Below are 21,404 nucleotides of genomic sequence, written 5' to 3'. Positions count from 1 at the left end.
AGTCAGTCAGAAAGGTATTAAAATGGCCCTGATCAGGAAAACCAGAGCTGTCATCAGGAGAGAGTCAGTCAGAAAGGTATTAAAATGGCCCTGATCAGGAAAACCAGAGCTGTCATAAGGAGAGAGTCAGTCAGAAAGGTATTAAAATGGCCCTGATCAGGAAAACCAGAGCTGTCATCAGGAGAGAGTCAGTCAGAAAGGTATTAAAATGGCCCTGATCAGGAAAACTCAAATTCTTTATTTACCTTTATTTAACTAGGCAAGTCAGTTAAGAACAAATTCTTATTTACAATGATGGCCTACCGGGGAACAGTGGGTTAACTGCCTAGTTCAGAGGCAGAATGACAGATTTTAATCTTGCCAGCTCGCGGATTCAACCCAGCAACCTTCCAGTAACTGGCCCAACACTCTAACCACTAGGCTACCTGCCGCCTCAATACACACACAGTCGAAGCCTCAGTCTACCCAAGAAGGCCAGGCCATTGAAGTCTAAGGGCCCTGGTCTTTCCAGTATAGGAAAAGATGACGAACTGTATACTTATTCAATTATTTTACCATTCCCTGCCCTTTCCAACCAGACTAAGTCTCAGACCAGTTCGATCCAGTTCAACCATTTCTAAAGAGAGGTCCTAAAGGTGAGACAACAGCTATCCTGTTACATACACTAACACACACACACTTCATTTGAATATGAAATATGACATAGCTAGCTGCATGTCAGAATGGTCTGACATTCAGTTCATTTACCCCAACCTTACATTACATACATTAACCAGCTAGACATTAGCCTACGTAGATGCCGGTATAACGATAGACCTTTGAAACATTACAAAACAGAAAAACATAAAACACCTTCCAAAACACAATAACACAATCTGCTGGCTTGCCCCACCACCACAGAAAGCACTGAGATAGGCTGAAACATCTACATTTTGGAGCTGCCTTACTCAAGAAAACAAAAAAAAGAGACCATGTTTGTATGCGGCTTAATTAACTCAATGATTTATATATATTTGTTTACATTGTTTGCAAACTAATATGTGACACGTATTAATGCCAAAATAACATGCAAAACAGGAAGCCCCCCCATAAAAATGTGGGGGTCAAAATGACGGGTCGCCACTGCCTGTAACAGCTAACGGAGCATCATATTAGCCCGTTACAATCTGCTAGCTAGAAATGGTCCAAAAAAAGAGATGGTCCAAAAAAACACTCAGTGGTGAAATTACAAATTGAAAAAAAGTGTAAATTGTCACTAAAGTATTGATCAGACTACAATAAGTGATATAACTCAGATTACATTACGCTATAGTGGTCTATTGTTAGTTACTTTTATTTATCAGAAGTGCTACAATGAGATGTCCATGGTAGCCTACAATGAAAACAATATAAAAAAGGGCTTACTTTGAGGTTTCTAAATTAACCTAAATTGTTGAAAAGTTGATTAGGCCTACATACAGGGCCGGCCGTAGCTTCTTGGGGGCCGAAGTGAGATTTGGTTTGGAGGCCCCCCACCTCGAGGGTAAAACATTTTATTAGTCCCCATCTTCACTGTGAAGAGAAAATGTTGCAGTTATAAAGCAAGTTTGATGTAAATCTACAAATTTTTCCATGCGAAGGAGAGAAAGATTTGCAGTTTTACAGGCAATTTCTTGCAATTCTACATATCTTGTCATAGAGTCAAGATAATCTTTTGCAGTTTTTAAGCTAATTTCCTGCAATTCTACACATTTTGCATGACTTATGCCATGTTAATATGATATCTGAGTGAGAGTGACTAACAAAATCAATGGGGCCCCCCTAGAGGTCAGGGCCCCTTGGCACTTGCCTTTCGAAGCCGGTCGTTAATTCAACCATGATTAGATACATTTAGATCGCTGGCTAGACTAATTTACCACGCTGGCTAGACTAATTTACCAATCTAAAAAAAATGTTACCTGACATGGGCTAATTGAGTGACTGTCAGTGACTGGATATAACAAGAGAAAAACTTCTGATGCACAATCAAATGTCACCTTGTGTATTCTACTATTCTGACTGTCAACAGTAAGTTGAGACCCCGACTGAGTTCTTAAAAAAAAAATCACTGTTTATGTCACACAATACACACACACACTATGACACATCCTTTGAGTGTCCTGTACCCAGATACCGATGGGACCTAGACACCAGTGGGATAGGTAGGATTCCATAAGCAGGGTGAGAAGTGAGTCACTGCAGCAGAACAACTAGATGGCGGGTGTGTATCTCTTACCAGCAGTACTTACTGACAGAACAGATTTATTTAACCAGAAATCCTCTCCATTTAAAGCACACCCCAATATTACTGTACAATGTATTCTATTTATCGTAGATCTGGGAGCATCTAACCATAGGAACATTTATGGAAAGATATGATTAAGCAATGCATATCCATGCAATATGTTAAATAAAATCAGTGGTTATTAAATTACACAGTGGAAAGAAAAAGTATGTGAACCCTTTGGAATTACCTGGATTTCTGCATAAATTGGTCATCAAATTTGATCTGATCTTCATCTAAGTCACAACAATAGACAAACATAGTGTGCTTAAACTAATATCACACAAATTATTGTATTTTGCTTGTCTATATTGAATACATAATTTAAACAGTCACAGTGTAGGTCGGAAAAAGTATGTGAACCCCTAGGCTAATGACTTCTCCAAAAGCTAATTGAGTCAGGAGTCAGCTAACCTGGAGTCCAATCAATGAGACAAAATTTGAGATGTTGGTTAGAGCTGCCTTGCCCTATAAAAAAAAACTCACAAAATTTGATTTTGCTATTCACAAGAAGCATTGCCTGATGTGAACCATGCCTCAAACAAAAGATCTCAGAAGACCTAGAATTAAGAATTGTTGACTTAAGAATTGTTGACTTGCATAAAGCTGGAAAGGGTTACAAAAGTACCTCTAAAAGCCTTGATGTTCATCAGTCCACGGTAAGACAAATTGTCTATAAATGAAGAAAGTTCAAATCAAATGTATTTTTATATAGCCCTTCGTACATCAGCTGATATCTCAAAGTGCTGTACAGAAACCCAGCCTAAAACCCCAAACAGCAAGCAAAGCATGTGAAAGAAGCACGGTGGCTAGGAAAAACTCCCTAGGAAAAACTCCCTAGAAAGGCCAAAAACCTAGGAAGAAACCTAGAGAGGAACCAGGCTATGAGGGGTGGCCAGTCCTCTTCTGGCTGTGCAGGGTGGATATTATAACAGAACATGGTCAAGATGTTAAAATGTTAAAATGTTCATAAATGACCAGCATGGTCAAATAATAATAATCATCATAGTAGTTGTCGAGGGTGCAACAAGCACGTCCGGTGAACAGGTCAGGGTTCCTTAGCCGCAGGCAGAACAGATGAAACTGGAGCAGCAGCACGGCCAGGTGGACTGGGGACAGCAAGGAGTCATCATGCCAGGTAGTCCTGAGGCATGGTCCTAGGGCTCAGGTCCTCCGAGAGAAAGACAGAAACACTGTTGCTACTCTCCCTAGGAGTGGCCGTCCTGCAAATATGACTGCAGGAGCACTGTGCAGCACAATGAGGTTAAGAAGAATCCTAGAGTGTCCGCTAAAGACTTACAGAAATAACTGGAACATGCTAACATCTCTGTTGACTAAACAAGAATGGTGTTCATGGGAGGACACCACGGAAAAAGCCACTGCTGTCCAAAAAAAACATTGCTGCATGTCTGAAGTTTGCAAAAGTGCACCTGGATGTTCCACAGCGCCACTGGAAAAATATTCTGTGGACAGATGAAACTACATTTGAGTTGTTCGGAAGGAACACACAAGAGTATGCGTGGAGAAAAAAAGACACAGCACATCAACATCAAAACCTCATCCCAACTGTAAAGTATGGTGGAGGGAGCATCATAGTTTGGGGCTGCTTTGCTGCCTCAGGGCCTGGACAGCTTGCTATCATCGACAGAAAAATGAATTCAAGTTTATCAAGACATTTTGCAGGAGAATGTTAGGCTATTTGTCCGCCAATTGAAGCTCAACAGAAGTTGGGTGATGCAACAGGACAATGACCCAAAACACAGAAGTAAATCAAGAACAGAATGGCTTCAACAGAAGAAAATACGCCTTCTGGAGCGGCCCAGTCAGAGTCCTGACCTCAACCCGATTGAGATGCTGTGGCATGACCTCGAGAGCAGTTCACACCAGACATCCCAAGAATATTGCTGAACTGAAACAGTTTTGTAAAGAGGAATGGTCCAAAATTCCTCCTGACCGTTGTGCAGGTCTGATCTGCAACAAAAGAAAACGTTTGGTTGAGGTCATTGCTGCTAAAGGAGGGTCAACCAGTTATTAAATCCAAGGGTTCATGTGGTTTTTCCACCCTGCACTGTGAATGTTTACACAGTCCGTTCAATAAAGACATGAAAACATAATTGTTTGTGTTATTAGTTTAAGCAGACTGTGATTGTCTATTGTTGTGACCTAGATGAAGATCAGATCCAATTCTATGACAAATTTATGCAGAAATCCAGGTATTTCCAAAGGGTTCACATACGTTCTTGCCACTGTATATATACAGCCAACAAAAATATAAATGCAACATGCAACAATATCAAAGATTTTACTGAGTTACAGTTCATGTAAGGAAATCAGTGAAATAAACTAATTAGGCCCTAATTGATGGATTTCACGACTGGGAATACAGATATGCATTGGTCATAAATACCTTAGAAAGGAATGCATGGATCAGAAAACCAGTCAGTATCTTGTGTGACCACATTTGCCTCATGCAGCGTGACGCATCTCCTTCGCATAGAGTTGATCAGGCTGTTGATTGTGGAATGTTCTCCCACTCCTCTCCAATGGCTTTCTGAAGTTGCTGGATATTTACGGGACCTGAAACAAGCTGTTGTACATATCAATCCAGAGCATTACAAGCAGCTCAATGGGTGACATGTCTGGTGTGTATGCAGGCCATGGAAGAACTGGAACATTTTCATCTCTCTGGAATTGTGTACAGATCCTTGCTGAAACATGAGGTGATGGCGGCGGATAAAAGGCACGACAATGGACCTCAGGATCTTGTCATGGTATCTCCGTGCATTCAAATTGCTATTGTGCAATTGTTTTTGTTGTCCGTAGTTTATGCCTGCCCATACCATAACCCCACCATGACGCACTGTTCACAATGTTGACATCAGCACCGCTACTTGTTGTACGTTTCAAATCAAACTATTTGTCACATGCGCCGAATACAACAAGTGTAGACCTTACCGTGATATGTTTACTTACAAGCCCTAACCAAAAGCACAGTTAAAGAAGAGTTAAGAAAATATTTACCAAGTAAAAAGTAACACAATAAAATAACAATAACGAGGCTATATACAGGGGTTACAGGTTAGTTGAGGTAATTTGTACATGTAGTGTGGCGTACAGCAGGTCAGCCACCAGGGGGAGACTCGTCAAGGCCTGGTGACATACGGAGTATACATCATGAGGCGATGGCTTCATTTGTTGGACGTGCCAGGTCTCGATTGGCTCTCTGGCCAGGACTAATTGGGGCTGATTGGGAGTTGGTGAGTAATCAAGGGCTAATTGTTCACCAGCTGTGCAAGGCCCATAAAGCTGCCAGAAGGGCAGCACACAGGCAGAGAGTGGGGGGGAAGGGAAGGAAGGAAGGAAGGAAGGAAGGAAGGAAGGAAGGAAGGAAGGAAGGAAGGAAGGAAGGAAGGAAGGAAGGAAGGAAGGAAGGAAGGAAGGAAGGAAGGAAAGAAAGAAAGAAAGAAAGAAAGAAAGAAAGAAAGAAAGAAAGAAAGAAAGAAAGAAAGGACTCCCGTATAGTTGGGGGAAGGGAAGGAAGGAAGGAAGGAAGGAAGGAAGGAAGGAAAGAAAGAAAGAAAGAAAGAAAGAAAGAAAGAAAGGACTCCCGTATAGTTGGGGACGGTTGCAGTGGTATGAGGAGGGTGTTCAGTTTTTGTGCCCGACAGGATACAGCAAGACCTGGAGACCAGAAGATGGTATCCCGGGGAGGGTCTCATGGGGGAGACCTATCCTTTTCTTTTTGATTTATTATTTAAATAAACACCCTTGAAACTGAGCTAGTCCTACTCTGTCCGTGTCTGATCTGTGTAAAGGTCTTGACCAAACCCCCTGATCTGCCACAGTAGGTAGGGGTGAAGTGACTATGTATAGATTAACAGTGAGTAGAAGCAGTGTACAAAACGGAGGGGAGGGGGAGGGGGTTGTCAATGTAAATAGTACGGTGACAAATTCTCTAAAACAACGTTGGAGGTGGCTTATGGTAGAGAAATTAACATTTAATTATCTGGCAACAGCACCGTTGGACATTCCTGCAGTCAGCATGCCAACTGCACGGTCCCTGAAAACTTGAAACATCTGTGGCATTGTGTTGTGTGACAAAAAATTGCACATAGTGGTCTTTTATTGCCCCCAGCACAAGGTGCACCTGTGTAATGATCGTGCTTTTTAATCAGCTTCTTGATATACCACACCTGTCAGATGGATGGATTACCTTGGCAAAGGAGAAATGCTCACTAACAGGGACGTAAACAAATTTGTGAACGTAACATTTCTGGTAACTTTTATTTCGGCTCATGAAACCATCACTTTACATTTTGTGTTTATTTTTGTTCAGTGTAGTTGCACAATCACTCCTATTCTGCATAACTTCTGATTGATTAGTCCATGACTGGAGCCGCAGGTGTCAACCATGCCCAGGTATAAAGGTCAGTGAAGAGAGCATTAATCAGATGAACATGTCATGTTTTTAACATGTGTATAGATGTGCAATGTATGATTTATGAACATGCGTATAGGATTTGCCATGATGTGAATTGATGTCTGAAAAATGAGCTAGTCTAGTCTATTCCATTTCTGGAAGAGGCCTAAATAAGTACCATGGCTCCCTCTGCTGGTCATTCCTGGAAGTCATAACAGCAATATTTTTTAATACATTTTATTTAACCTTTATTTAACTAGGCAAGTCAATTATTTACGATGACGGCATACCCTGGCCGAACCCGGACAATGCTGAGCCAATTGTGCGCCGCCCTATGGGACTCCCAATCACAACTGACTGCTTTCAACCGAAATGTGTCTACTGCATTTAACAAACCTCCTCTGAATCAGGAAGGTGCGGGGGCTGCCTTAATTGACATCCAGGTCATCCTTGCCTGGGGAGCAATTGTTGTTAGGGGTTAACTGGCAAAACGACAGATTTTGACCTTGGCGGCTCAGGGACTCATTTCAGCAACCTTCCGGTTACTGGCCCAACGCTCCTACCCGCCACCCAATAGACAATAATCACATTTATTTATAAAGCCCTTTTTACATCAGATGTCACAAAGAGCTATACAGAAACCCAGACGAAAACCCCAAACAGCAAGCAATGTAGAAGCACGGTGGCTAGAAAAACTCCCTAGAAAGGCAGGAACCTAGGAAGAAACCTGTGCCAGGTGGACATTATCATTTAATTCCTGATTGTTCTTCAAGATGTCGTTCATAGATGACCAGCAGGGTCAAATAATAATCACAGTGTAGATGTCAGTTTGCTTTTCATAGCCGAGCATTCAGAGGTCGAGACAGCAGGTGCGGGACAAGGAAGCACGTCCGGTGAACAGGTCAGGGTTCCCTAGCCGCAGGAGCAGCAGCAGCACAACCACGTTGACTAAGGACAGCCTGGAGTCACCAGGCCAGGTCCTCCGGGAGGGAGAGAGAATTAGACTATTGCAGCATAGAGACAGACAGGGGTGGGTCGGGGGATGCTGTTCTATTCCTGTACCCTTCATTTTATAATACCTCAACTTGCACAAGTATCAACAACAAATTGAATGTAGGGCTATTTCTGAACACTAGATCAGAGCTCCGACAGATATTCCAAATGAATGCCAGTAACACAGGTCAAATTCTATTTTATTTGTCACATGCTTTATAAACAACAGGTGTAGACTAACAGTTTTTTATTGATTTATTTAACTAGGCAAGTCAGTTAAGAAGAAAGTCTTATTTACAATGATGTTCTACCGGGGAACAGTGGCTTAACTGCCTTGTTCAGGGGCAGAATAACAGATTTTTACCTTGTCAGCTCTGGGATTCGATCTAGCAACCTTTCAGTTACTGGCCCAACACTCTAACCACTAGGCTACCTGCTTCCCCATAAACAGTGAAATTCTTACTTATGTGTCCTTTCCAACAATGCAGAGTTAAAGATAAAACATTTAATAAAAATTGTAAGTAGTGACACGAGGAATAATAATAAAGTGTTAAAAAAATAACCAGTACATACAGTTGAAGTGGGAAGTTTACATACACTTAGGTTGGAGTCATTAAAACTTAAACTATAGTTTTTGCAAGTCGGTTAGGACATCTACTTTGTGCATAACACAAGTAATTTTTCCAACAATTGTTTACAGACAGATTATTTCACTGTATCACAATTCCAGTGGGTCAGAAGTTTACATACACTAAGTTGACTGTGCCTTTAAACAGCTTGGAAAATTCCAGAAAATTATGTCATGGCTTTAGAAGCTTCTGATAGGCTAATTGACTTCATTTGAGTCAATTGGAAGTGTACCTGTGGATGTATTTCAAGGCCTATGCCAATTGTTTGCAGCTGCCTGAGGGGGAAGAGGCGCTGCCGTGTCCTCTTCACAACTGTGTGGGTGTGTGTGTGGACCATGTTAGTTCCTCAGTGATGTGGACACCAAGGAACTTTAAGCTCTCAAACCGCTCCACTAGAGCCCCATGTGGATGGGGGCGTGCTAGCCCCTTCGTTTCCTGTAGTCCGCGATCAGCTCCTTCATCTTGATGACAATGAGTGAAGAGGTTGTTGTCCAGGCACCACACTGCCAGGTCTCTGACCTCCTCCCTATAGGCTATCATAGACCAAAACAGACACATTGCACACAGATCTACAGAAGGCAGGAAACCCCTCAATATCACACAGGCCTCCTACGTACCCAGGAGACCAAGATCGAGGGCTCTAACCCCATTACCATTCAATGTTGGTGGACATTGAAAAGGAAATTGGTGTCAAGCGTGAGTCACTGGCCAAACGCCACAAATACACATCTCATAGCTTGTGATTATTAGACACTCAGGATCTGCTACTCTGGCTTGTTCCATTCACTAATGTTAGGGTTTAAGGCTGTCAATGACCTGGTTTGGTATCACAGACATCAACACGGTGTGCTCGGACTAATTCATTCATTCACCTGATTGTCAACTTTGAACAAGGTAAGGATACATATGAGAAAGGTAGACAGGCCCTCTGAAGACGTCTGTGTGATGTGGAAAATGGTCTTATACAGGACTTAGGGCCGTCAACAACTTGTTTGGCCTTCACTGACGTCAAGAGTGACCTACAGCTGTGTTATGACGGTGAATACAGTACTGAGGAAGATTCAAACAGAGCGAATGGGTTCACCTGGGGTCTTCGTCATCAGTGCCACTGGAAACACAAAGAGCAAGAGAAAAGACTAGTTATTTCAACTGCAGACAGAGAATAGGGGACAAACACAAAATACTTGTGTGGGAAGAAAATTGAATAGGGGAGGGAGGGGCTATCCCCGTTTGAATTCAGAGTTCTTGAAGTAAACAACTATTACCCAAGCTAGATTGCTGGGAAATTATAAAATGGCAAATCATTGCATGAATGCTCTATAATTAGCCATTGCAGTCAAAGAAGACAGCACATGTAGTAGTTGAGTCAATGAGTGTTGCTGACTTAGAACAAGCGGGAACTGTATGTAATTATATCACTTCCTTTTCACACTTTGTTTTCAGTTATCACTTTTGACCCAATCAAACAAGCTTGTGTTCAACTGGACAGCTCGCAGACAAACAACAACCTATCAATCATGATATTTGCAGGTATTAACAGCTACATAGCACTGTGACCTGCCATTTCCAAATTGAATCCTGTTAGCTGTTTACCCACAACCAAGTTCTATTTAGGATCCATATTCTGGCGATAAGGGTTATTGGCTACTCCACCATGTATGACATCACCACATGACATCAGTAGAGAGGCATGTTGGTCCCCTCCAGCAGAGCAAAGATGGGCCCCGCAATGGCCCTCCCTCCCTCCCTCCCTCCCTCCCTCCCTCCCTCCCTCCCTCCCTCACACAACCACAATGGAAAGAATGGAGGATTTCTGGGCCTGGAATCAATCTGCATTCATCACAGTATCCTAGGCACAGGGACCAAATCTGTGCTCGTCATTGTGCCCTGCGAAGTTGTTCAGGAAATATACCACATCTTATTCACAGACACGCTGGCACTGCCGTGATTGAACGGGCACACACACGCAAACACACACAAAAATGTATTACAAAAGGAAAATCCAGTTAGATGGAAAATAACTTTAATAAAACTCATATGAAAACAAAAAACAGCAAAACAATAAAAGCCTGTACATTTGACAATATTCAGTGTCTGAGAGACTTACGAAGGCTAGCGGTGAGAAATACAGCAGCAATACATATTAACCCACAGTGACAACCATTATAGCCTCAGGCATTAGGGCCCAAGGGTTCATTTACATAATATACATGTAGACTCCTATACGGATATTGCACAAAATCAAAACAGAGAGCATCTCATGACAAAACCAGGAAGTAGCTTTGAATCGCAGTGTTACGCCCTCTGCTGGCAAACCCCTTCCATAGGTCTTAAACTCCGCCCAATTTGGCTGTTCTAAAAAACAACAACACTGAAAAAGAAAGCAACACATTTTACACAAACATTCCATTTCTGAACAGATTCTTTAAAACACAGTAAAAACCAACCTAAATCAACTGAAGGTTTTCTTTGTTTTGGTCCTAAAAGGCATTTTAGTAACATGCTTCGTATATTCATTGTGGTTATTGTCATGTGAGCAGTTCGGTGCTTTGAAAGACTAGATCTGACATCCGTAGGCAAGTCTATGTCTAAGACAGAATCTCCATGGGGTCGTGATAAAACCTCCATGGGGTCGTGTGGTTATGACTACCCCTTTGTGCCTGTTCTGTTTGTCCAACAACAACCATGATTTGATAAAATGGAACACAGGAATGTTACATCCACATTCCAAAGCAGGAACACAAAATTAAGTTCTAGAAACATTTTAAGCTCTCTCTTCCTCGTATTTCAAATGGTTCCAGTATTTGATGGTCTAATTCACCCCATTTCTCAAAGGCTGAAGCGGCGTGACCGAACTGCCCCCACTGGACACCTCTTCCCAAGAGCTAAACCACCAAATCAATGTTAACTCATGAAATGTTTTCCTACAGTTTTTTTTTACTCCAAGTAGGATAACAGCCTTCATGAGAAATACTATAATATTGGTAACCTTCTGGATGTCACTGGGATAGTCTATTCAGTGTGGAGAGCATTCACGGCAAATCTGTTTCCCAACACCGGGACACAGTATCCTTTGCCCCAGCTTGCTGAGCACTGCTTTTCCAAAGTTGTGCTAACGTTAGTGAGGGAAATAGCTAGCTACTAGGAGGGGACAGCGGAGTGTGGAAAGTTGTTGTTTAGCTATCGGGAAGAGGCATCCAGAAAATTTGGCCATGCAGCGTGTCTCTCTCTGTGTGTGTGTGTGTGTGTGTGTGTGTGTGTGTGTGTGTGTGTGTGTGTGTGTGTATATATATATATATATATATAAATAAAGTAGTCTGGCACATATACATCTCCTATAGAATAACATCTTAAAATGGCAATAAAAAATAAACATTTTAAAAACTAAACAAATACAATCTTCTCGCAGTTTTTAGGCAAACTTTCGAGATGAACTGGAGGCCTCGCGAGGAAAAGTCCAATAAGACGCACATCTTCTGGCTATGTGCACGTTTTGGCGTAGTTTTAAGACACGGGTGTGGGGCCTTTAGTGGGTGTGGTCAACCCTGACCTCTCCCTTTAGTCCAACACAAGGCAGATCAGAAGTCTTGCTAATAGGTGGGTGAAACCACCCCCGTCCCCTTCCTTCCTCATTGGTTCAGTCTAGTTCAGTCTCCAAGGGGGCTGTCCATTCACAACTCAGAGGGGGGGTTCTGACTCTCACTGAGCAGTGCAAAACTCGCAACCACATTACCCACAAATATGTCACATGATCAGGGAGAGGCAATGGGACTGCTGGACTGGCTGGAGGCACACAGCAGCTTCAAAAGCCAGAAGAAAGGCAAAGGGAGGGGGATTTAAGCCTGTAAGAGCATGTGTGTTTAAGATAGTCTTCTAGATTCCCTTCTTTGCAGCCCCAGGCCCAGTCCTGTCTGGCCTTCACCTCTTAGCAACACCTAACCCCCCTCTGTCACTGTTGTCCCAGCACTGGATAGACCAGACCCTCCTGACCTTTAACCTTTCACCCTCCAGCTCCAGGATGTCTGTGTGTTCTAGGAGCGGTTGTCTTTGACCACGTTGTGGGCCATCCAGTTGACTTTGGTGGTCCAGCTCTCTCTCAGCGCCTCGTCAAACTTCTGGCGGAACTGTTTCAGTGCTTCGTCGTCAGTCTTCCCCAGGGCCAGAGAGTCCTACATGGGAGAAGGGGAGGGAGGAAGAGCCTTAACAACTACTCTTATTGCAACATAACATACATGATTTTGGACACTATATTTCTGTAGCACACGTAAACTGTAGCCCATGTGAAGCGGCCAACTATATACTGCGTGTCTGTGTGTGTGTGTGTGTGTGTGTGTGTGTGTGTGCGTGTGTGCGACTTACCTTTAGGTACTGTATATCCTTGACGGAGGTGAGCTCGGGCAGTCCAGCAGTCAGCATGAGGGCAAACAGGGTGATGAAGAGGTTCCCATTCCGCCTCAGAATCAGGTAGGCTTGTTCACAGTAATTACGGAAACTAGGCACAACACACACGTTCTGTTCACTCTACATTCACTCAACTAGCACATAGATAAATGATAAAAACTAGGCCTGGATCACCTGAGTAATGAAAGGGGACAGAAGCTCACCTGCCAAACTTCTCAGTGTTGCCTGTCTTTCCCTGTTGGATGACGTGGATGAAGTCATGGGTCAGGATGAAGGGGACGCGTTCCCTCTTGATGCCAAACTTGGACTTGAAGTTCCCCAGGATATGCCCAAAGTCTATGTGGAAGAGCTGAGAGACACACAGGATGTAAGAACTTGATTCTGAACTCCATTAAAAGACCATAAATGAACCTGGGTGATTTAGCCTGTCGTACTGGGGAGCACCTCTACCCACCTGTCCAGTGCTGCGGACCATGATGTTGTCACTGTGGCGGTCACCTATCCCCAGGACGTAGGTGGCCACGCAGTAGCCTGCACATGACAGGGTGAACTCCTCGATCGCCTTCTCCAGAGCATCTCTGCATAGTACACAAACACAAACCAAAGTGTTGGCCAAGTGGGAGACTTCACTGGGTTTGCACCGCCAAAGCACAGCAGCTCACTAACATGTTGCCTGTTATATACATACAGTGTCTTCGGAAAGAATTCAGACCCCTTGACTTATTCAACATTTTGTTAGGTTACAGCTTTATTCTAAATTTATTACATCATCAATCTACACACAATACCTCATGACAAAGCAAAAACGGGTTTTTAGAAAGTTTTGCTAAATTATCAAAATAAAAAACATTTACATAAGTATTCAGACCCTTTACTCAGTACTTTGTTGAAGCACCTTTGGCAGCGATTTCAGCCTCAAGTCTTCTTGGGTATGACGCTACAAGCTTGGCACACATGTACAGTATTTGTGGAGTTTCTCCCATTCTTCTCTGCAGATCCTCTCAAGCTCTCAGGTTGGATGTGGAGCGTCGCTGCACAGCTATTTTCAGGTCTCTCCAGAGATGTGTGATCAGGTTCAAGTCCGGGTTCTGGCTGGGCCACTCAAGGACATTCAGAGACTTGTCCCGAAGCCACTTCTGTGTTGTCTTGGCTGTGTGCTTAGGGTTGTTGTCCTGTTGGAAGGTGAACATTCACCTCAGTCTGAGGTCCTGAGCACTCTGGATCAGGTTTTTATCAAGGATCTCTGTACTTTGCTTCATTCATCTTTGCCTCAATCCTGACTAGTCTCCCAGTCCCTGCTGCGGAAACACATCCCCACAGCATGATGCTGCCACCACCATGCTTCACCTTAGGGACGGTGCCAGGTTTCCTCCAGATGTGACGCTTGGCATTCAGGCCAAAGAGTTCAATCTTGGTTTCATCAGACCAGAGAATCTTGTTTCTCATGGTCAGGTGCATTTTGGCAAACTCCAATTGGGCTGTCATGTGCCTTTTACTGAGGAGTGGCTTCCTTCTGGCCACTCTACGATAAAGGCCTGAGTGGTGGAGTGCTGCAGAGATGGTTGTCCTTCTAGAAGGTTCTTCCATCTCCACAGAGAAACTCTGGAGCTCTGACCAGAGTGACCATCGGGTTCTTGGTCACCTCCCTGACCAAGGCCCTTCTCCACCGATCGCTCAGTATCACGACCCCTTCCATTTAAGAATGATGAACGCCACTGTGTTCTTGGGGACCTTCAATGCTGCAGACATTTTTTGGTACCCATCCCCAGATCTGTGTCTCGACACAATCCTGTCTCAGCGGTCTATGGACAATTCCTTCGACCTCATGACTTGGTTTTTGCTCTGACATGCACTGTCAACTGTGGCACCTTATATAGACAGGTGTGTGCCTGTCCAAATCATGTCCAATCAATTGAATTTACCACAGGTGGACTCCAATCAAGTTGAACAAGGATGATCAATGGAAACAGGATGCACCTGAGCTCAATTTCATGTCTCATAGCAAAGGGTCTGAATAGTTATGTAAATAAGGTATTTCTGTTTTTAATACATTTGCAAAAATATCTAAAAACCTGTTTTTGATTTATCATTATGGGGTATTGTGTGTAGATTGATGAGGATTTATATATATATATATATATATATATATATATATATATTTAAAAAAAAAATCCATTTCAGAATAAGGCTGTGACGTAACATGGAAAAAGTCAAGGGGTTTGAATACTTTCAGAAGGCACTGTATCTATGAAATAGGTCAGTAATACACATTTTTTATATTAAAAAAGTGCGGTCTTACCCAGAGTTCTTCTCTTTGAGCCAGTTAAGTAGCGCATCCTTGTTGAAGGCTGCGGCGGCTGCTACGTTGCTGCTGGTCAGCTGGATGTTGGCGATGGTATCCGCCGACGACACCACCTCGATCAGCCCTGACCGGTCCCCAGTTGCTAGGCAACCGTAAGGTACAATTCTGCACAGACACGAGGAAGCATTTTGTTCCAATTAATTATCATAAACACCATTGAGATGCATCCTATCATTTCCCCCCCGCTCTGTCTCGACACACGACCAGAATGTACGCATGATTACGCTCCAAACACCACATCACAGTGGTTTCATTATCCTCACCATTTTCATCATCATCCTCATCCTCTCTGCAGAGCTCCCTCTCCTCTCTGAACCCTTGTCCCTGTAACCTAAAGGCCTGCCCCCAAGCTCAACTGTCAAAACAATCCCACACACTGCTTGGCTCCAGATGTGTGTGTGTGTGTGTGTGTGTGTGTGGATTTGATTAGGATGAGAAGCAGGGTAGTGTGTGTGTGATGCTGGGGGTATGGATGTGGAGGGTTAGAGGTCAGGCTAGCAGGGGGTGATTAGGGTTCCCCCCGACACAGCTTCCTCTTCCCTACAGAGAGCAGGAACAAACAAGCCTGACTGACAGAGTCCGCCTGAGGACACACACACACACACACACACATCTCTTATCATATTAATATACACACCTGAGGTCCAGATTGGCCTCCTTCCATAGCAGGTCCATCAACCTCAAGATCTGCAGTGTCAACATGTCTTGTCTCAGGTCTGGAGCGAGGGAGAGAGAGAGAAACACAATTACAGTCCTTCATTCATCCTTCCATCTTCTTTCACCTTCCATAATACACATCCCTCCATCTTGACCTCACTATTCTTCCCTCTCACTCTCCTCCACTCCCTCTCTCCCCCTGAACTTTAGTGATCTTACATTTCCTCTGTTAGATCCACCTCCCTCCCTCCCTCCCTCCCTCCCTCCCTCCCTCCCTCCCTCCCTCCCTCCCTCCCTCCCTCCCTCGGCCCTCGTACCGTCTCCGTTCTTGAAGATGATTCCCAGGGTGTCTCCCCCCAGCAGCTTGTTGTTGTAGACGATCCACAGAGGCTTCATCTTCGAGTCCATGTACCGACACTTCTCCACACTGGCAAGGGGGAGGAGGGGGGAGAGCAGGGAGGGGCGAGACAAATGAAAAGAGAAGAACAAGAAAAATAAAAAAAATTGTCAAATCAAAGTCATGCAACCACATCCACTCTCAGATCACCCTCTCCACTCCCCTTTAACCTCTCCCCCCTGACCCTTACTTGATTCCAGAGAGCAGGACACTGGGGTTGAGAGGGGAGTGCAGGTCAGAGAGGGTCTCTGTGTAGCCACTCTGTCTCAGACAAGTCATCATGGCCTCTTTGGTGAGCATGGCCTCCTTGGTCTTACTGCGGGCATTCTTGATGGTGCCCAGCTTGATCAGCTCATTCACAGACTTCAGCTTGCTCAGAGCCTCCACCTAGAGGGAGAGAGGGGGTGTAATGTTGTTACAATGTGATGTAATAATGAAATAATGATTCAATTATACCACGGATGTATGTGGTATTTATGCACTATAATGCAATTGCCTTCCAAATATGACAAGGATGCTATGCATGACAGCATGGTCTTCCTGAAACATCCCACAGTGTGGTAGCTAACTCCAAAACAGGAAGGAGAGGGGGGATGGACATTGATGGACAGGAAGTGGGAGGAAGCTGCCAGCAGTGCGGATGTCTGGGCTAATACAGTAGAGGTCAGAGGTTAGAGGTCAGGCTGCTGTCATCTGACTTCTTTATAAATAACCCCATTCTGAAGTGACAGAGGAAACTATAGAATTAGTGGTGGTGACAGAAATAGATGTACTGTAGTGATTAACTCATGACTTAAGGTTGGAGTCAGGACGGGTGTGTTGGGGTCCTACCTGTTTCTTCAGGACCTCAATGTGAGGGATGCTGCCGCGACAGTAGGCCTCCAGGATGAGAGAGAACTGGACAGAGACGGCTGGCATGTGCATCTCTGACCTGCAGGGGGCAGCGCAGTCACCCTACAGTTACTCATACCTGGCGTTGGTTAACATACTTCACCTCACTGAAATTATACCATGAAAGAAGTACAGCCTATATCTCTGAAAATGCATTTTTTGTTCTTTGCACACATGCTCTCTCTTGCTCTTTCATGTACACAAGTCTCTCTCGCTCACCTGAGATGCCAGAAGAGGAAGTGTCCTATGTTGCGGTTGCACTGAGCTCTGTTCAGCAGGAATCGGGTGAGGGCACAGTCATAGTAGGGTTCATAACGTAACACCTGGACCAGCTGGAGCAGATACTGAGACAACTCCTCATCACTGGGGGGGAGAGGGGGAGAGGAGGGAGAGAGAGGCAGTGAGTAAGTCATTACAACAGTAAGTGAACTAGGAATAGCTTTGTGCGAGTGTGTGTGGACTACCTCATATCCCTCAGGCAGCCCACAGCGTACTCTCTGACGTACTGGTCTGGGTAGTTAAAGTCAAGCAGCTCCAGAGCGTCCCTGGGACTCAGCTTGGGCCAGATCTGCAGCAAGGCCTGGAGCTGAGAGACAGAGAGATACAGGTCATTCACTATGCTTTATAACCAATACAGGAGCACAGCAGATCTTTGAAGGTGACTGATGAGGGGCATAGTGGTATGGGCTAGGGGTCCATTTAGGATCTGACCATTGATGCACACTCAGACAACATTTTCATCAGACTGGAATGAATAGAATAGTTTATTGCAATTCAGAAGGAATTGATTGTGTTAATACACAGGCCAGGTTCATGTGGCATAGTATGAAAAGGTATGCACTCACTACTGTAAGTTGCTCTGGATAAGAGAGTGTCTGCTAAATGACAAAATGTAAATGTATGTACCTGGGCCATGTCCTCATGTTTGCTCCACTTGACGGAGAGCAGCAGTTTGGGCAGTGACTGGGGGAAGTTCTCCATGCAGTCGTAGCGTAGTGTCCAGATGAGGTCCTTCTCGTTCTCACACAGCTGGGACAGAGGGTCCCTCTCCATGATCTCCTTCAGCTCAATGTGGAACTTCTTACCGCCTCGGCCCTGTGGGGAAACAGCAGTGGGGGTCGGTCACCACTAGGTGGCAGCAAAGGGTAAGAAATCACACTATGTAAAGAGGAGTAGCAAGGGGTGCACACTAAAGGTAGATGTTCAAATGTAATCAGAGAACACTGCACATAATCCTATCCCCCATTAGAGGGATAAAAATAGATCTGCACTTGCACGCACGATTGATTGCTTTATGGATCCACAATGAAACATTGTTAGTCAACACACAGAAAAAGAGCTTGAAGCTCGAGACAGCAAGAAAACCTCCAACCCCCACCCCCTTGCAAGGGGGCATGTTTTGGCAAGCCCCCTGCTTCACATAGTGTTACATAACCATCTGTGTCCTGTCCCACAGGGTCTTTATGAGGGGTGATGTGTGTGTGTGTGTGTGTGTGTGTGTGTGTGTGTGTGTGTGTGTGTGTGTGTGTGTGTGTGTGTGTGTGTATACACAGTACCAGTCAAAAGTTTGGACACACCTACTCATTCAATGGTTTTTCTTTATTTTGACTATTTTCTACATTGTAGAATAATAGTGAAGACATCAAAACTATGAAATAAAATGTGGAATCATGTAGTAACCAAAACAGTAGAAAAAAATCCTAATATATTTGAGATTCTTCAAAGTAGCCACCCTTTGCCTTGATGACAGCTTTGCACACTCTTGGCATTCTCTCAACCAGCTTCACCTGGAATGCTTTTCCAACAGTCTTGAAGGAGTTCCCACACATGCTGAGCACTTGTTGGCGGCTTTCCCTTCACCCTGCGGTCCAACTCATCCCAAACCATCTCAATTGGGTTGAGGTTGGGTGATTGTGGAGGCCAGGTCATCTGATGCAGCACTCCACTCTCCTTGATCAAATAGCCCTTACACAGTCTGGAGGTGTGTTTTGGGTCATTGTCCTGTTGAAAAACAAATGATAGTCCAACTAAGTGTGAACCAGATGGGAAGGTGCATCGCTGCAGAATGCTGTGGTAGCCATGCTGATTAAGTGTGCCTTGAATTCTAAATAAATCACTGACAGTGTCATCGGCAAAGCACCCCCACACCATCACACCTCCTCCTCCATGAGTCACGGTGGGAACTACACATGCGGAGATCATCCGTTCACCTACTCGGTGTCTCACAAAGACACGGCAGTTGGAACCAGAAATCTAAAATTTGGACTCATCAGACTGTCGTTTCTCTTTGCTTATTTGAGCTGTTCTTGCCATAATATGGAGTTGGTGTTTTACCAAATATACCACCCATATCTTGTCACAACACAACTGATTGGCTGAAACGCATTAACCTGTTAGGGCTAGGGGGCAGCATTTGCACGTCTGGATAAAAAAAATGTACCCGATTTAATCTGGTTACAAATCCTACCCAGTAACTAGAATATGCATATACTTATTATATATGGATAGAAAACACTCTAAAGTTTCTAAAACTGTTTGAATGGTGTCTGTGAGTATAACAGAACTCATTTGGCAGGCAAAACCCTGAGACATTTTCTGACAGGAAGTGGATACCTGATGTGTTGTATTACCTTTAAACCTATCCCATTGAAAAACACAGGGGCTGAGGAATATTTTGGCACTTCCTATTGCTTCCACTAGATGTCACCAGCCTTTACAAAGTGTTTTGAGTCTTCTGGAGGGAGATCTGACCGAACAAGAGCCATGGAACGATGATGTCCCATTAGACACCTGGCGCGAGTTCATGTTGGGTACCCTCGTTCCAATACGTTATAAAAGAGTATGCATTCGTCCACCTTGAATATTATTCATGTTCTGGTTAAAAAGGCCCTAATGATTTATGCTATACAACGTTTGACATGTTTGAACGAACATAAATATATTTTTTCCCCTCGTTCATGACGAGAAGTCCGGCTGGCTTAGATCATGTGCTAACAAGACGGAGATTTTTGGACATAAATGATGAGCTTTTTTGAACAAAACTACATTCGTTATGGACCTGTGATACCTGGAAGTGACATCTGATGAAGAGAATCAAAGGTAATGGATTATTTACATAGTATTTTCGATTTTAGATCTCCCCAACATGACGTCTAGTCTGTATCGCAACGCGTATTTTTCTGGGCGCAGTGCTCAGATTATTGCAAAGTGTGATTTCCCAGTAAGGTTATTTTTAAATCTGGCAAGTTGATTGCGTTCAAGAGATGTAAATCTATAATTCTTTAAATGACAATATAATATTTTACCAATGTTTTCTAATTTTAATTATTTAATTTGTGACGCTGACTTGACTGCCGGTTATTGGAGGGAAACGATTTCCTCAACATCAATGCCATAGTAAAACGCTGTTTTTGGATATAAATATGAACTTGATAGAACTCAAAATGCATGCATTGTCTAACATAATGTCCTAGGAGTGTCATCTGATGGAGATTGTAAAAGGTTAGTGCATCATTTTAGCTGGTTTTATGGTTTTGGTGACCCTGTCTTTGACTTGACAAAACATTACACACAACTCTTGTAAATGTACTGTCCTAACATACTCTAAATTTATGCTTTCGCCGTAAAACCTTTTTGAAATCGTAAAACGTGGTTAGATTAAGGAGATGTTTATCTTTCAAAGGGTGTAAAATAGTTGTATGTTTGAAAAATTTGAATTGTGACATTTATTTGGATTCAAATTTGCCGCTCTTGAAATGCACCTGCTGTTGATGGAGTGCACCACGGGTGGCACGCTAGCGTCCCACCTAGCCCATAGAGGTTAAGAAGGAAAGACATTCCACAAATTAACTTTTAACAAGGCACACTTGTTAATTGAAATGCATTCCAGGTGACTACCTCATGAAGCTGGTTGAGAAAATGCCAAGAGTATGCAAAGCTGTCATCAAGGCAAAGGCTGGCTACTTTGAAGACTCTCAAATATAAATATATTTTGATTTGTTTAACACTTTTTTGGTTACTACATGATTCCATATGCGTTATTTCATAGTTTTGATGTCTTCACTATTATTCTACAATGTAGAAAATAGTAAAAACAAAGAATAACTCTTGAATGAGGGGATGTGTCCGAACTTCTGACTGGTACTATATGTATATATTTGTGTATGTGTGTGTGTGTGTGTGTGTATGTGTGACAGCAGGGCTGATCTTAGCCTCGGAGAGACACATTGTGGCAGTGCACCATCCTGCCAACACCACCCTGGATCAGAATCAGGACTGACTGGGTTGCCCTGGAAACCAGTCACAGCAATATCCTCCCTCCCCTCTGACACATTTGGTGTCTGTATTTCTGT

General features: G+C 43.6%; 1 protein-coding gene across 5 annotated transcripts in view; it reads right to left on the bottom strand.

The window, feature by feature from the left end:
• Positions 1-10,345: 10,345 nt before the first annotated feature.
• The window catches only part of LOC106581359 (phosphatidylinositol 4,5-bisphosphate 3-kinase catalytic subunit beta isoform), a 96,117-nt gene continuing 85,058 nt past the window's right edge, over positions 10,346-21,404 (bottom strand). For all 5 annotated transcript variants that reach the window (XM_045703940.1, XM_014163366.2, XM_014163367.2 and 2 more), the window contains 12 exons: positions 17,959-18,147; positions 17,517-17,638; positions 17,272-17,415; positions 16,993-17,092; positions 16,352-16,548; positions 16,082-16,191; positions 15,745-15,823; positions 15,045-15,212; positions 13,200-13,323; positions 12,949-13,094; positions 12,704-12,836; positions 10,346-12,513 (listed from right to left, as the gene is read on the bottom strand). In XM_045703940.1, the coding sequence (XP_045559896.1) occupies positions 12,376-12,513; positions 12,704-12,836; positions 12,949-13,094; positions 13,200-13,323; positions 15,045-15,212; positions 15,745-15,823; positions 16,082-16,191; positions 16,352-16,548; positions 16,993-17,092; positions 17,272-17,415; positions 17,517-17,638; positions 17,959-18,147 (1,650 nt within the window). In that variant the 3' untranslated portion in view covers positions 10,346-12,375. The remainder of the gene's footprint in view (positions 12,514-12,703; positions 12,837-12,948; positions 13,095-13,199; positions 13,324-15,044; positions 15,213-15,744; positions 15,824-16,081; positions 16,192-16,351; positions 16,549-16,992; positions 17,093-17,271; positions 17,416-17,516; positions 17,639-17,958; positions 18,148-21,404) is intronic.

This window comes from Salmo salar, chromosome ssa20 (genome assembly GCF_905237065.1).
Source record: "Salmo salar chromosome ssa20, Ssal_v3.1, whole genome shotgun sequence".
NCBI classification, from domain to species: domain Eukaryota; kingdom Metazoa; phylum Chordata; class Actinopteri; order Salmoniformes; family Salmonidae; genus Salmo; species Salmo salar.
This window is presented reverse-complemented; position numbering and strand designations above follow the sequence as displayed.